At 33.0% G+C, this 14,644-nt stretch overlaps 1 protein-coding gene across 1 annotated transcript; it reads right to left on the bottom strand.

The window, feature by feature from the left end:
• Positions 1-13,381: 13,381 nt before the first annotated feature.
• LOC139860189 (uncharacterized mitochondrial protein AtMg00810-like) lies at positions 13,382-14,071 on the bottom strand. Its single transcript, XM_071848961.1, has one exon. The coding sequence runs from the start codon at positions 14,069-14,071 to the stop codon at positions 13,382-13,384; it is 690 nt and encodes a 229-aa protein (XP_071705062.1).
• Between the last annotated feature and the right edge of the window lie 573 nt (positions 14,072-14,644).

The following is a 14,644-nucleotide window of genomic DNA, read 5'->3' as shown; positions in this document are numbered from 1 at the left end:
TTACAAATAAAAAAAATGAGCTTATTCCTACTAGGACTGTAACAGGATGGCGTGTATGTATTGATTATAGAAAATTAAATGACGCCACCAGAAAAGATCACTTTCCCTTACCTTTTATTGATCAAATGTTGGAAAGATTAGCCGGAAACAGTTACTATTGTTTTCTTGATGGATTTTCCGGATATTTTCAAATTCCAATAGCACCCGAAGATCAAGAAAAAACCACGTTCACGTGCCCTTATGGTACTTTTGCTTACAAACGCATGCCATTTGGACTTTGCAACGCCCCTGCAACCTTTCAAAGGTGCATGATGGTGATTGTTCACGACATGATAGAAGAATGCATGGAAGTTTTCATGGATGACTTTTCAGTCTTCGGTGATACTTTTGAATCATGTCTAGCTAATCTTGAACGAATGCTTATTAGATGCGAACAATCAAATCTAGTTCTTAATTGGGAGAAATGCCATTTCATGGTTAAAGAAGGCATCGTTCTTGGTCATAAAATTTCAAAAGAAGGAATTGAAGTGGACAGAGCTAAAGTAGATGTAATTGCTAAACTTCCACATCCCACCAATGTTAGATTAGTTAGGAGTTTTCTAGGGCATGCCGGTTTTTACCGACGTTTCATAAAAGATTTTTCTAAAATTGCCACTCCTATGAATAAACTCCTAGAAAAGGATGCTCCATTCATCTTTTTAGATGAATGCATCAAATCTTTTAATATTCTTAAAGAGAAACTTACTAATGCGCCGATCATGATAACACCAAATTGGAATCTACCGTTTGAACTAATGTGCGATGCAAGTGATTTTGCAATGGGAGCCGTTTTAGGACAAAGGATTGAAAAACAATTTCAACCTATATATTATGCTAGTAAGACGTTACAAGGAGCACAAACGAATTACACAACTACTAAAAAAGAACTCCTTGCTATTGTCTTTGCTTTTGAAAAATTTCGTTCATATCTCGTTCTAGCAAAAACGGTGGTCTATACCGACCATTCTGCTCTTAGATACCTATTTTCGAAACAAGATGCCAAACCAAGATTAATCCATTGGATCTTACTCTTACAAGAGTTCGATATTGAAATCCGAGATAAAAGAGAAGAAGAAAATCTCGCCGCTGATCATCTTTCTCGTCTTGAAAATCCCGAATTAGAAGTTCTAAATGAATCGGCCATACAAGACAACTTTCCGGATGAATATCTATTGAAGATAGATTATAATGAAATTCCATGGTTTGCAGACTATGCAAACTATTTAGTATGTGGATTCCTTGAAAAAGGATTATCGTACTAAAAACGAAAGAAATTCTTCAGTGATATAAAACACTATTTCTGGGAAGATCCACATCTGTTTAAAAGTTGTCCAGATGAAATAATACGCCGATGTGTATTCGAAGATGAAGCTAGTAAAATTTTAAACCATTGTCACACAGGACCAACAGGAGGGCACTATGGGCCTCAACTAACAGCAAGAAAAGTTTATGATGCGGGATTCTATTGGCCTACAATTTACAAAGACGCACACCTTCTTTGCAAATCCTGTGATGCTTGTCAAAGGGCCGGAAAAATAAGTCAACGTGATGAAATGCCACAAAATGTCATTCAAGTATGTGAAGTATTTGACATTTGGGGTATTGACTTTATGGGTCCATTTCTAAAATCTCATAATAATCTCTATATTCTCGTAGCCATTGATTATGTATCTAAATGGGCGGAAGCACAAGCTCTCCCAACTAACGATGCACGAGTTGTAGTCAACTTTTTAAAATGTCTTTTTGCAAGGTTTGGAACACCGAAAGCTTTAATAAGTGATCGGGGTACTCATTTCTGTAATAATCAACTTGAGAAAGTTCTTAAAAGATATGGAGTAACTCATAAAATCTCCACCGCATATCATCCACAAACAAGTGGACAAGTTGAAAATACCAACCGAGCTTTAAAACGTATTCTAGAAAAAACCGTAGGATCAAATCCTAAGGAATGGTCCATTAAATTGGAGGATGCACTCTGGGCTTTTAGAACAGCCTACAAAACTCCAATTGGAACCACACCTTTTAGACTTGTTTATGAAAAAGCATGTCATTTTCCAGTAGAAATTGAACACAAAGCATTTTGGGCTTTGAAGACATGTAATCTTGATTTACATGAAGCTGGACATCTACGGTTAAGTCAATTAAACGAATTAGAAGAATTAAGATAAGAAGCATACGAAAATTCGTTGATATATAAGGAAAGAACGAAGAAATGACATGATAAAAGAATCAGAAGTTCAAAAGAATTCAAAGAAGGAGACAGAGTTCTTCTTTTCAATTCACGATTCAAGCTATTTCCTGGAAAATTGAAATCAAGATGGTCTGGACCATTCATAGTCAAAAGAGTTTTCCCATATGGAACAGTAGAGTTAATAAATTCAAATGGGATTGAATTTAAGGTTAATGGTCACAGAGTTTAACATTACATAGATAGTCCAATGGAAATCGACAATGAAGTTAATCACAATTTCGATACCACAGCTAACTAAGTGTGGGGAGAATCAAGTCTTTAAAGGATAATATGTATTTCTGTTAGAGTTAGATTGTCTGTTTTCGTGTAGTTCTCGAAAATGGAACCCGAATGGTCTTTCCCTAGTAGACCCTAAAGAACTAGTCTTCTCCCCCCATTCTGAATTTTTATTTTTTTTTTAGGAAATGAAGACTTCCTGTGAACTAAACCATGGTCTAATGCTACACGCTTTGATCACTAAACGTAATAATGACACACTTCCGAGTGAACTAGTATCAGTAATCAGAGAAAGATTGGACGGAGTAAGAAAAGAATCCAGATGCGAAGATAATAAGTTACAATTTGGTAAAGGAAAATCAAAATCCGCAGCGAAAAGAAGAGCACAACACCTTAAAAGATGTCACAAATGCGGAAAATGGTCACATGGAGGTAAATGTTCAAATAATCAAACCTATTCAAACACCGAATTTGTTACTTTATGCAGAGACGGACCGTTCATATGTTTAGAAGAAAAAACACTGAATGCTCGAGGTTACGCCTATGTAGCCATGGAAAATCAATTAAACCGACTATCTTATGAATGAGATAGATCGTATCACTAAGAATACTATCTCATAGGTAAGTCTGTACAGTTTTATTTTTTATTTTTATTTTTAACCTTTTGATAATAAACGCTAAATTGTTCGCTATAAAGTATTAAATTGGTATTGAATAAAATTAGATTTGGCGACCGAAATTATTGATATCATACAAAAATTTATTACATCACTGCGAAATTTAACGTTTATTCTTAAGGTATAAATATCTTTAATCAATCAACCCAAAATATTTCAAAAATTCGTCATGAGTTAAATTAGGTCATGGAACCGAAATTACTTTACCGAAAAGAGGGGCGCATATTTTTGATAATATTTGATTGATTAAAGTGGGATAAAAGCCAAAAAGATTTTTAATTTTATTTTTACTTTGTTTTTAAAATTAATAAAAAAAATTATTGTAAACTTTTTAAATTAATATATTTAAAATTGTAAATATTTGAAAAATTAATATTTTTAAGTTTGTATGTATAACAACAAAAATATAATATAATTTTGGTGTGAATTTTTAATTTTTAAAATATGAATTTTATTTTTATGCATTTTAAATTTAAGTTTGGTGTGAATTTAAAAACAAAAATTTACTTTATTTCGCTAAGTTAAAAATATGATGTTTAAAATTCGTCGTGAGTTGAAGACTAGGTCGTTGAACCGAAATTGCTTTACCCGAGGGAGGGACGAGAACTTTTATTATCATTATTTTTAATCTTATTGAATTAAAGTATGCCAAAGACATTAAAAAACCCAAAAATCTTTACTTTTAAAACCGCGCTTTGATTTGACAAATTTTAAAAATTTTGTCAAGGGACAAACTAGGACATCGATCCGAAATGCCCTCATCCTAAAAAGAAACAAAATTTTAATTTTTAAATTAATTTTATGTTTTATAAAGTATAAGGTTTTATTTATAAAAAAAAAAAAGGTGAAAACACTGTACCCGGGACTCCATGCGATCGCATGGAGTTTGGCCTTTGATGCCATGCGATCGCATGGAGGGTAAAATCTGGCCAGAAGCATATTGCTCAGTCGCCTGTTCTTCAACACAAACACACACACATTTACACGAACCAACCCCAAAATACTCTCTAAAACTCGCAATTTTCCACTGTAATTCGTAATTTTTCTTGCTCTAATCATGCCTAGATTCTCATTCTTCAGCAAAATGGTAAAAATTACACCCCTAAACTCTATAAATTCCTAGTTTTTGTGATAATTACCAATTTTTTACCTAATGCAATTTTGTTAATTTCTAGTGTAATTAGTGTTAAATTGTTAGTATTTTATGCATATATAACCTAGATTGATGCTATTTAACATGATTTGGAGCCAAAAACTTCAAAATTTTTAGAAATCTAGGGTTTGTGTTCTTGAGCAATTTGGGGCTTTTTGATATAAACAGGTTATGGCCGATTTTTGTCATGAATTATTGCTAAATTGAGTAGTGTAACATGTTTAGATAGTTAAATGATCCAAACATTGATCCTAAACATGATTTTTAGAGATTAAAGTGGACTTTTTAAGTCCAAAATTCATGAACTTGATTAATTTGATATATTTGCCATTTGAGACTTGTTTAATAATTAGTAATGACTATTTTGACATGTTATTTGAGTTAAATGCTTATGAACTTTGTATACATTTTCATATGTGCTTATTTGAAAAGTGTAGAATTATGAAAAATTGTGAAAATGTGTATAAGTTTAATTTTGATTTAACATGTTATAGTGATTATTTTAAGTTGTTATTTTGCTAACACTAATGCATATTTGGATACACAAATTTTGTGTTTAATGTGTTTTGCAGAAAGCCGATACTGGAGGTTCAGGAGCATCATCATCTAGACGACCAGCACCAGCACCAGAACCAGAACCAGAAATGCAACACGAACAACAACCACAATAGGAACAACAACAACAGCCTGATCAGCACGTACCTTATTATGATCCGGTACAGTTTGTTGATGAATTCATAGTATTCCCAATGAGGCCGCCAGTAGAATTCCCAATGATTCCTGAGCACACTCTGCATCCTAATCTGAGATTTGATAGGAGAAGGAGAGATTACGAGACATATCAAAGGAACAAATTTAAATTGGTAACAAAAAATGTAGAGGTGCCAAGGGTAATCGATTGAGCCCCTTTGGAAACGGTCCATCTAGCTGACCGTGTTAGACAGCTTTTGGTTCAAAGGTATGGCAGTTCTTGTTTTACAGATTGGGAACGTCTCTTCACCATTCGTAGACCTGTTTATAAGGAATGGTGTGTTGAGTTGATGAGTACTGTATCACTTGATATAAATATAGTTAGAATAGATGATAGAAGATTTCTTAGGTTTATCCTTAGTGGTAGGATGTACAGAATGTCCATGCTGGACATGGCCAGGGCCTTACAGATATATACTCCTGGTGAGTTGCTATTACCCGATTGTACAAATTTGATTCGTTATGGTGAAAGGGTAGATGGCAACTTTGACGCTGACGCCATTTGGAGGCGTATGTCACATTTTGATGTTTTTACAAGAGCAGGAGGACACTCCTATACACATATTGACAGAGCCGAGCTTCGTATTATTCATAGATTTTTGGCTAACTCAATTACACAGAGAGGTCACAATAAAGAAAAAATTACCTTACAAGATTTATTCTACCTAAAGTGTATTCGGGATCCTAGAAGCTTTGTCAATATCCCTTACTGTGTTGCTTTTTATTTATCTAAAATGGTAGAGGGAATGCAGGATGGGAGTATAATAGGAGGAGGTATTTTTGTTACTCTCATTGGAGAGTATTTAGGCGTTGATAGGAACCAAGGGGGTCCATTACACCTTTGTAGAGAACAGGTTGAGCCCTTAGGATTGAAAGTTTATGTGGGTGCTAAGGTATTGAAAAGTAGACGTAACCAGGCAGTACCCTATGAGGGATCTCATCCTCAGGTAGAGAGAGGCTCAGACGAGGAAATAGAGGAGGCGGAAGACATTAGGGATGTCTTTTGAGATGCTATTCTTGACGTCCACGTTCGTATAGATAAGGAAGCAATGACGAACGCGGCCAGACATAGTATGTATGAGCAGTGGAACTCCGAGCGAGTATACGAGGATTATAGGCAACGCCAACACGATAGCTGGGTAGTTCATCAGCACCAAATCATGAGCCAGCTATCATATCAGGTACCAAATAACTATGTACCTACTCGACCTGCTCATTTTCCGCCACACAGCCCCGATATCCGACCACCCTTTAACCGGTATGACTATAACCAAGCCTATCAGAACACCTATAACCAACAATGGAACCCACCTGATGAGATGAACTGGAACCCCTATCCAGACTGATTTGGTTCCATTTGGTTATTTATATGATTTTTATGTTTTTATCTTTTTACTTATTCATGTTTAAACTTATGTTATTGAATATACTTATGTAATTTTTATAATTTTTATTATTATTGTGTACTAATATTTCACATTTAGGATTTGAAAGTGGGATATTAAGTCCCATTTCAAATTGCCATGCATGTTTATATTTGTATGTATGTATATTGTAAATTGTACAAAACAGGGTAAAATAGCGCATTTTCAAAGACTGGCATTAAGTTCAGCAAAAGCTACCAATTTTGATGACAAGATGACAAATAAATGTGATGTAACAACAGACGGAATGAACAAATGATATGCACCATTTATCATTCAGCAAACAAACGCCAATATGTTTGGAAACTTTGGTAAAATTTAATCATTTTTCTACGCTAATAACCCTCAATAATTTAAATTGTTACTGATTTCTTGCAAATGAGGGCATTGCAAGATCTTAAGTGTGGGAAGGGGTTAAATTCTTTCGGATTTTTAAATTTTTTTTACTTTAAACACTTGGTTACCATTAGAAATACTAGTAAAGTAGTAGTTGTATTAGAATCAAGTGCTCTCTGATAAAGAACAGCCCTAGTCTTATATACTGACTACCCAATTCTAGTAAAATTTTTCAAAATTTTCAATTAAATGAACTCAAAATCATGTTTATACATATTTATGAACGATAAAACTAGGTGTTAACACCGAAATTATTGTTACCTCGGAAAGGACATAAATTGAGAAACAAATCAAAATGTTAAAATTCATTTAAAATGGAATAGAGGACAATAAAAAGGAAAATAAAAGCCAAGTGTGGGAAAAATTACCAAGTTATCTTAAACATATGTCACATATTTCTGTAACAAATAATTGAAGATACTTTTGCTTTGGACTAAACTAAACTGTTTTACCCGATGAAAGAAAAGAAGAGATGGATCTACACGATGAATCAATTTCATCATTAAAAGGAAGTAAAGTCTTTCGAAAAAGAAACGCGCTTCTTGATTTAGGTCATGAAGTTGTCGTCCAGACCAGCTGTAGGTTGATGAAAAATCTAGAAAAGTCATCTCTAAAATCAGCAGGAAATACACGGATCTCAGCATAAAACAGGGTTGCCAAGTGGTCAGACTTATCCTAACCATGAGAGGATCTATCTCGTACAATAGGGGGCACCGTGCAAATTAGCTTGATAAGACTAATAAATCAGATCCCCAGAAAGGATAATCTCCTTTAAAGATCAAAAATCAGCTTTTAAGACTGATATTACTCAATCCTAGAGATTGACCTTAAAGATTGAGAATTACAAACTCATGGAATTCAATGATATCTAAACTCGAGCTTGAACGAGAAAATATTTTGATAAAATTACAAACCGATTTGTTTTCTGAAAACTCATTTTCAATGCATTCATTACCATTGAACGTAAAATCCTAGGAATTCATTAGGTCATCTGAACCAAATCGGGTGTCAACCGTAAGAACGGTGGTTGCATAGCATGGTCAAAGACAGGACCTTGTGCCAGACCAAAAAATCATAAGGGTAAGCTTTACTATTGCTCCTACCAAGGATAGTAATTGCGTCCGACACGTTATAGACCATAATTAAAAGCATGTCAGGGGACATTGCCTTAACAGTTGCTTGTTCAACACTTTCCTTTACAACCGGACGGTCGTTTATCGAAAGGTAATATTCGGAGCAAGTATACTGGACGTGTTGCTTTCCCAATACAAGGTTAGCAAGTGGGTGACACAAAACCACAAGTTTTGAGCTAAAATTTTCAAATCTGAAACCCACCAAACCCACAAAAATATTTTGCAAACACCGGTGAAGGGTTATTCCGGAAAACTTATCTAGGGTAAAAGCTAGATTGAATTTTCAAAAAGATCAAATGTTTTCATAAAGATCCAATTTCTTAAAGGATCTAAATTTTTATAGTCATGTGGGACTGTAAACCACAACGTTACTACCATTGTTTATACCGCCGTATTGAAATCACTTATGTACAAAGTGTGAAGAATAAAGAAGTGATTCTAGTATTTCAAGACTATATTGCTTGAGGACAAGCAACGCTCAAGTGTGGGAATATTTGATAATGCTAAAAACGAACATATATTTCATAGCATTATCCCTCAAGAAAGACAAGCTTTTAGTTGCAATTGTTCTATTTACAAGTGATATTCGTTTAAATAATAAAAGGTGAAGACAAAAGACAGATTCGAAGAATTGAAGACGCAAACGACCAAAAAGCTCAAAAGTACAAAATACAATCAATAAGGTTCCAATTATTGATAAGAAACGTATCAAAATTACAAGAGTACAAGATTCAAAACGCAAAGTACAAGATATTAAATTATTTGCAAGGACGTTCGAAAATCCGGAACCGGGACCAGAGTCAACTCTCAACGCTCGACGCAACGGACTAAAAATTACAAGTCAACTATGCACATAAATATAATATAATATTTAAATAATTCTTATAATTATTTATATATTATATATTATATTATTAAAAACTGTCGGCAGAAAAAATAAAGGCATATGAGCCTCTCCAGCTGGCCATGTGATCGCATGGCCTTGAAGGGTAAAGCTCATGCGATCGCATGAGCCACTTTTCCAGCCCACATGCCTATAAAATTTGCAGCTTAGTGAACATCAAAACACATCTTTTTCTTCTTCACTCAAACGTAGTATATGTATATATAATTTATATTTTAATTTTAATTTTAATTTTAATTTTAATTTTAATTTATAATAATAAGGGTGTGTTAGCGAATGTTGTAAGGGTGTAAGTCGAAATTCTGTCCGTGTAACGCTACGCTATTTTTAATCATTGTAAGTTATGTTCAACCTTTTTAATTTAATGTCTCGTAGCTAAGTTATTATTATGCTTATTTAACCCGAAGTAATCATGATGTTGGGCTAAAAATATTAAAATTGGGTAATTGGGCTTTGTACCATAATTGGGGTTTGGACAAAAGAAACGACACTTGTGGAAATTAGACTATGGGCTATTAATGGGCTTTATATTTGTTTAACTAAATGATAGTTTGTTAATTTTAATATAAAGATTTACAATTGGACGTCCCTATAAATAACCATATACACTCAATCGGACACGATGGGCGGGATATTTATATGTACGAATAATCGTTCATTTAACCGGACACGGGAATGGATTAATAGCCACTAGAATTATTAAAACAGGGGTGCAATTATGTACAAGGACACTTGGCATAATTGATAACAAAGTATTAAAACCTTGGGTTACATTCAGTCGACATCCTGGTGTAATTATTAAACAAAGTATTAAAATCTTGTTACAGTTTAAGTCCCCAATTAGTTGGAATATTTAACTTCGGGTATAAGGATAATTTGACGAGGACACTCGCACTTTATATTTATGACTGATGGACTGTTATGGACAAAAACCAGACGGACATATTAAATAATCCAGGACAAAGGACAATTAACCCATGGGCATAAAACTAAAATCAACACGTCAAACATCATGATTACGGAAGTTTAAATAAGCATAATTCTTTTATTTCATATTTAATTTCCTTTGTTATTGTATTTAATTGCACTTTTAATTATCGTACTTTTTAATTATCGCAAGTTTATTTTATCGCACTTTTATTTATCGCTATTTCATTATCATTATTTACTTTACGCTTTAAATTAAGTCTTTTATTTATTCAATATTTTACATTTTGTTTTAACTGCGACTAAAGTTTTTAAAATCGACAAACCGGTCATTAAACGGTAAAAACCCCCCTTTATAATAATAATATTACTTATATATATATTTGTATTTTTATAAAATAAAACTAATATAGCGTTAAGATTTGATTAAAAGATTTTCCCTGTGGAACCAACCGGACTTACTAAAAACTACACTACTGTACGATTAGGTACACTGCCTATAAGTGTTGTAGCAAGGTTTAAGTATATCCATTCAATAAATAAATAAATATCTTGTGTAAAATTGTATCGTATTTAATAGTATTTCCTTGTAAAATATAAGCTATTTTATATACACCTCGCATAACATCAGGGCTTCAGGAGAACAACCTAACAAGCCATGAATTTTTCTGATGGGCTTCTGATCTCTGTAAGGCCCGTTCCAATTCTGCTTCTGTTGGGCTGTTAAGGCACGATGCCTGTTTCAGTTTTTCTGTTTCTGTTGGGCAATAACAAAAGCCCAATTAATTGCTGTTTTGAACGAAGCATAATTCTGTTACTATTATCTGCTGCTACGACTTGTTTTATTTTTCTCCACCGAACCTCACATAAACTTTAACCTTCCAGCCATTTAAGAACTCGATAAATTAAACTTATTTTCTTCTTTATGGCATAACCCACTTGCTTTATTAAAGTAATGAAGTGGGAATTGAAATAATGATCAATCAATAAGTGGGGTTAATGAAAACAATAGTAGTGATTGTTGTGATGTTACCATATGATAATATAAGTACGATGAGGTGAGGATGAAACCGTTGATCACAGGAAGATTGATGATGATTATGGCGAAGAGATGGTGTCAATTATGACCGAAAAAGAATGATGGTGTGTTGATGATCATGATATAAATGATGATAATATACGCTGAGAAGAAGAGAATAGACGATGTTGATTTGAAGATCATGATTTTATGTAAGGTATAGGAAGAAGAAGAAGACAGCTATACGGGATATATAATAATTAGTTAAGAATTAAGACAGAAAAGTAATAGCAGCACAGATGGTTAAGGTGTCATCATGGTTAGCGAGAGGTCACGGGTTCGAGCCCAGTCTAGGACATATTTTTTGGAAAAAGCTTTTAAGGTAGTATTTATATTATTTTTGTTATTATGATTACTATTACTAATATTATTATCACTATGATTATTATTATCATTACTAATATTGATAAGTATTATTATTATTATTATTATTATTATTATTATTATTATTATTATTATTATTATTATTATTATTATTATTATTATTATTATTATTATTATTATTAGTATTATTATTATTAATATTATAAGTATTATTATTAGAATTTTTATTATTATTATCATTATTACTAAAAATATTATTATTATTAAACCTATCTTTTTATTAAAATTAATATTATTAAAAGTATCCTTATTATTATTAGTATTAACATTACTTGTATTTTTAACATTATTATTATTATTATCATAAAAAGTTACAACTTTTCTTTTTAGTTATAATTATTAATATTATTTTACTAAATAAATACTAGTTATATAAACACATATAATATAACAAATTATTAATTTTTAGCAGTACTAATCATATATATACTTTAATAAAGCTATATAAATATTAATTACATTAAATATATATATATATATATATATATATATATATATATATATACAACTTAAAACTATATAACATATAAATTATGATATAATACATGAATTTATTCGATTTCCATTAAATGTGTTAATATATATATAAATGATATAGGTTCGTGAATCCAAGGTCAACCCTGCATTGTTCAGTTGTTCAATGTCGTCATATGTATTTTTACTACAAAATACAGTATTGTGAGTTTCATTTGCTCTCTTTTTAAATGCTTTTGCAATATATATTTTTGGGACTGAGAATACATGCGCTTTTATAAATGTTTTACGAAATAGACACAAGTAATCGAAACTACATTCTATGGTTGAATTGTTATATCGGATATCGCCCTTGTTGAACTTGGTAGCCTAAGAATTGGTGTTTATTATAATTGCCACCAATTGACGCGAATCCTAAAGATAGATCTATGGGCTTTGACACGCCCCAGTCAAAGAATTTGAACTGCTTTAGTACTTCGATGTTTATATGTTTGGGGATATTCTAGATGCATTTTGTTAATGTCGGTTACCAGGTGTTCAATCCATATGAATGAATTTTAAACACTTGCGAGTGTATGATTATTGAATAAAGGAAATCTTGTGGTCTATTAAAATTATGAAAATGATTGATTACGATAAACTAATGAACTCACCAACCTTTTGGTTGACACTTTAAAGCATGTTTATTCTCAGGTATGAAAGAAATCTTCCGCTGTGCATTTGCTCATTTTAGAGATATTACTTGGAGTCATTCATGACATATTTCAAAAGATGTTGCATTCGAGTCGTTGAGTTCATCAACATTATTATTAAGTCAATTATAGTTGGATGTATAATGAAATGGCATGCATGCCGTCAACTTTCATTGAAATGAAAGTTTGTCTTTTAAAAACGAATGCAATGTTTGTAAAATGTATCATATAGAGGTCAAGTACCTCGTGATGAAATCAACTATTGTGAATCGTTTATATTGTATATGAACGGGTCCTTTCAACAATCATTTCCCATTTTCACGTAGCAACTTCTCATTTTTTGATTTTTCTAATTTTTATGGCTTTTTCATTTTTCAATGTTTTTGTATTTTCCGATGAAGCAATTTTCTCAATTATTCTACTCAGCAGAAAGCAAATAAACACAATCTTTTTAGTTTTTTCAATTTAAAAAAATGCATAACATAAAATAAAATGATCATGCAAAACAGAAAAATAAACTAAGTATCATGCAAAAATGATGCAAAATGCAAATGCAAATATACATATGATACAGATTGGATGGTTACTTCAATAACTCCCTGTCAAACACAACCTCCGCCCTATCTTTCACTCCTAACACATTTAATAGGAATAGGAAACGAGGTCGGTCAAATGCTTTCGTAAACAAATAAGCCCTTTGGGTTGTAGTACCTATTTGTAGGACGTCGATTAATTTCTTTTCATAACAGTCCCTAATGAAATGGTACTTGATCCCTAAGTGTTTGGTCTTAGAATGATTAACTGGGTTTTTAGTAACAGCAATAGCAGCAGTATTATCAACATATATAGGAGTGTTAGAAATTTGCAAACCGTAATCCCGAAGTTATTGCTGAATCCAGACAACCTGAGAAGTGCAACTTGCCACTGCAATATATTCAGTCTCACACGTTGATTGTGCGACTGCCGTTTGTTTCTTACACTGCCAACTTACCAACCTGCTACCTAGAAACTGACAACCACCCAAAGTTGATTTGAAATCTCTTTTACAACCCCCGTAATCAGAATCACTAAATGCTGTTAGATCGAACCCATCCTTTCTTGGATACCATAAGCCCAAACTTGGAGTTCCCTTTAGATAACGCATGATCTTTTTTGCTGCTAACATACGATTCACATTCGGTTGTGCCTGATAACGAGCACACAAACAAGTCGCGAACATGATATCTGGGCGGGATACCGTAAGATACATTAAAGAACCAATAATAGCCCTGTATAGTGTTGGATTGACTTTTCGTCCTGTGTTTTCTGGTGTAATCTCGTGATTCACCGACAGAGGATTCTTGGTAATTCGTTCATCTTCCATCTTGAACCGGCTCAAGATGTCAGCTACATACTTTGATTGATGTAAGAAAATGCATTTTTCTGTTTGATCAACCTGCAACCCCAAGAAAATATTAATGGCTCCTAGTGAACTCATCTTGAATCGTTTTTGCATTACATCCTGAAACTCATCAACCATTTTCTGATCGGTTGACCCAAAGATGATATCGTCCACATATACCTGTACCAACATAATGTCGTCACTCCTTTTCTTAATAAATAGAGTCTGATCGATGACCCCTCATCTAAAACCGTTCTCTATCATATAGTTTGACAGAGTAGCATACCAAGCTCTCGGGGCTTGGTGAAGACCATAAAGCGCCTTTTCTAAGAGATACACTTTCTCTAGATGATGTGGATCAACAAAGCCCGTTGGCTGAGTTACAAAGACAGTCTCCTGGAGAGTACCATACAAAAATGCACTCTTAACATCCATTTGATAAACTTTAAAACCTTTCCACGAAGCAAATGCCAAAAACATCCGTATTGCCTCAAGTCTGGCAACCGGAGCATATACTTCGTCGTAATCAACTTCTGGAATTTGTTGATAACCTCGAACAACCAATCTTACTTTGTTCCTGATCACGATATCTTGATCATCTTTCTTATTCTTCAATACCCACTTCAGACCATACGGCTTACAGCCTGTAGGTGGTATTACCAACCTCCAAACATCCAAATGATTAAATTGTTGAAGTTCTTCCTGCATAGCTGAAACCCATTCATCATACTGCAATGCATCTTTGATGTCTTCACGTTCGATTTG

The sequence above is a fragment of the Rutidosis leptorrhynchoides genome, chromosome 7, assembly GCF_046630445.1.
Source record: "Rutidosis leptorrhynchoides isolate AG116_Rl617_1_P2 chromosome 7, CSIRO_AGI_Rlap_v1, whole genome shotgun sequence".
Taxonomy (NCBI): domain Eukaryota; kingdom Viridiplantae; phylum Streptophyta; class Magnoliopsida; order Asterales; family Asteraceae; genus Rutidosis; species Rutidosis leptorrhynchoides.
This window is presented reverse-complemented; position numbering and strand designations above follow the sequence as displayed.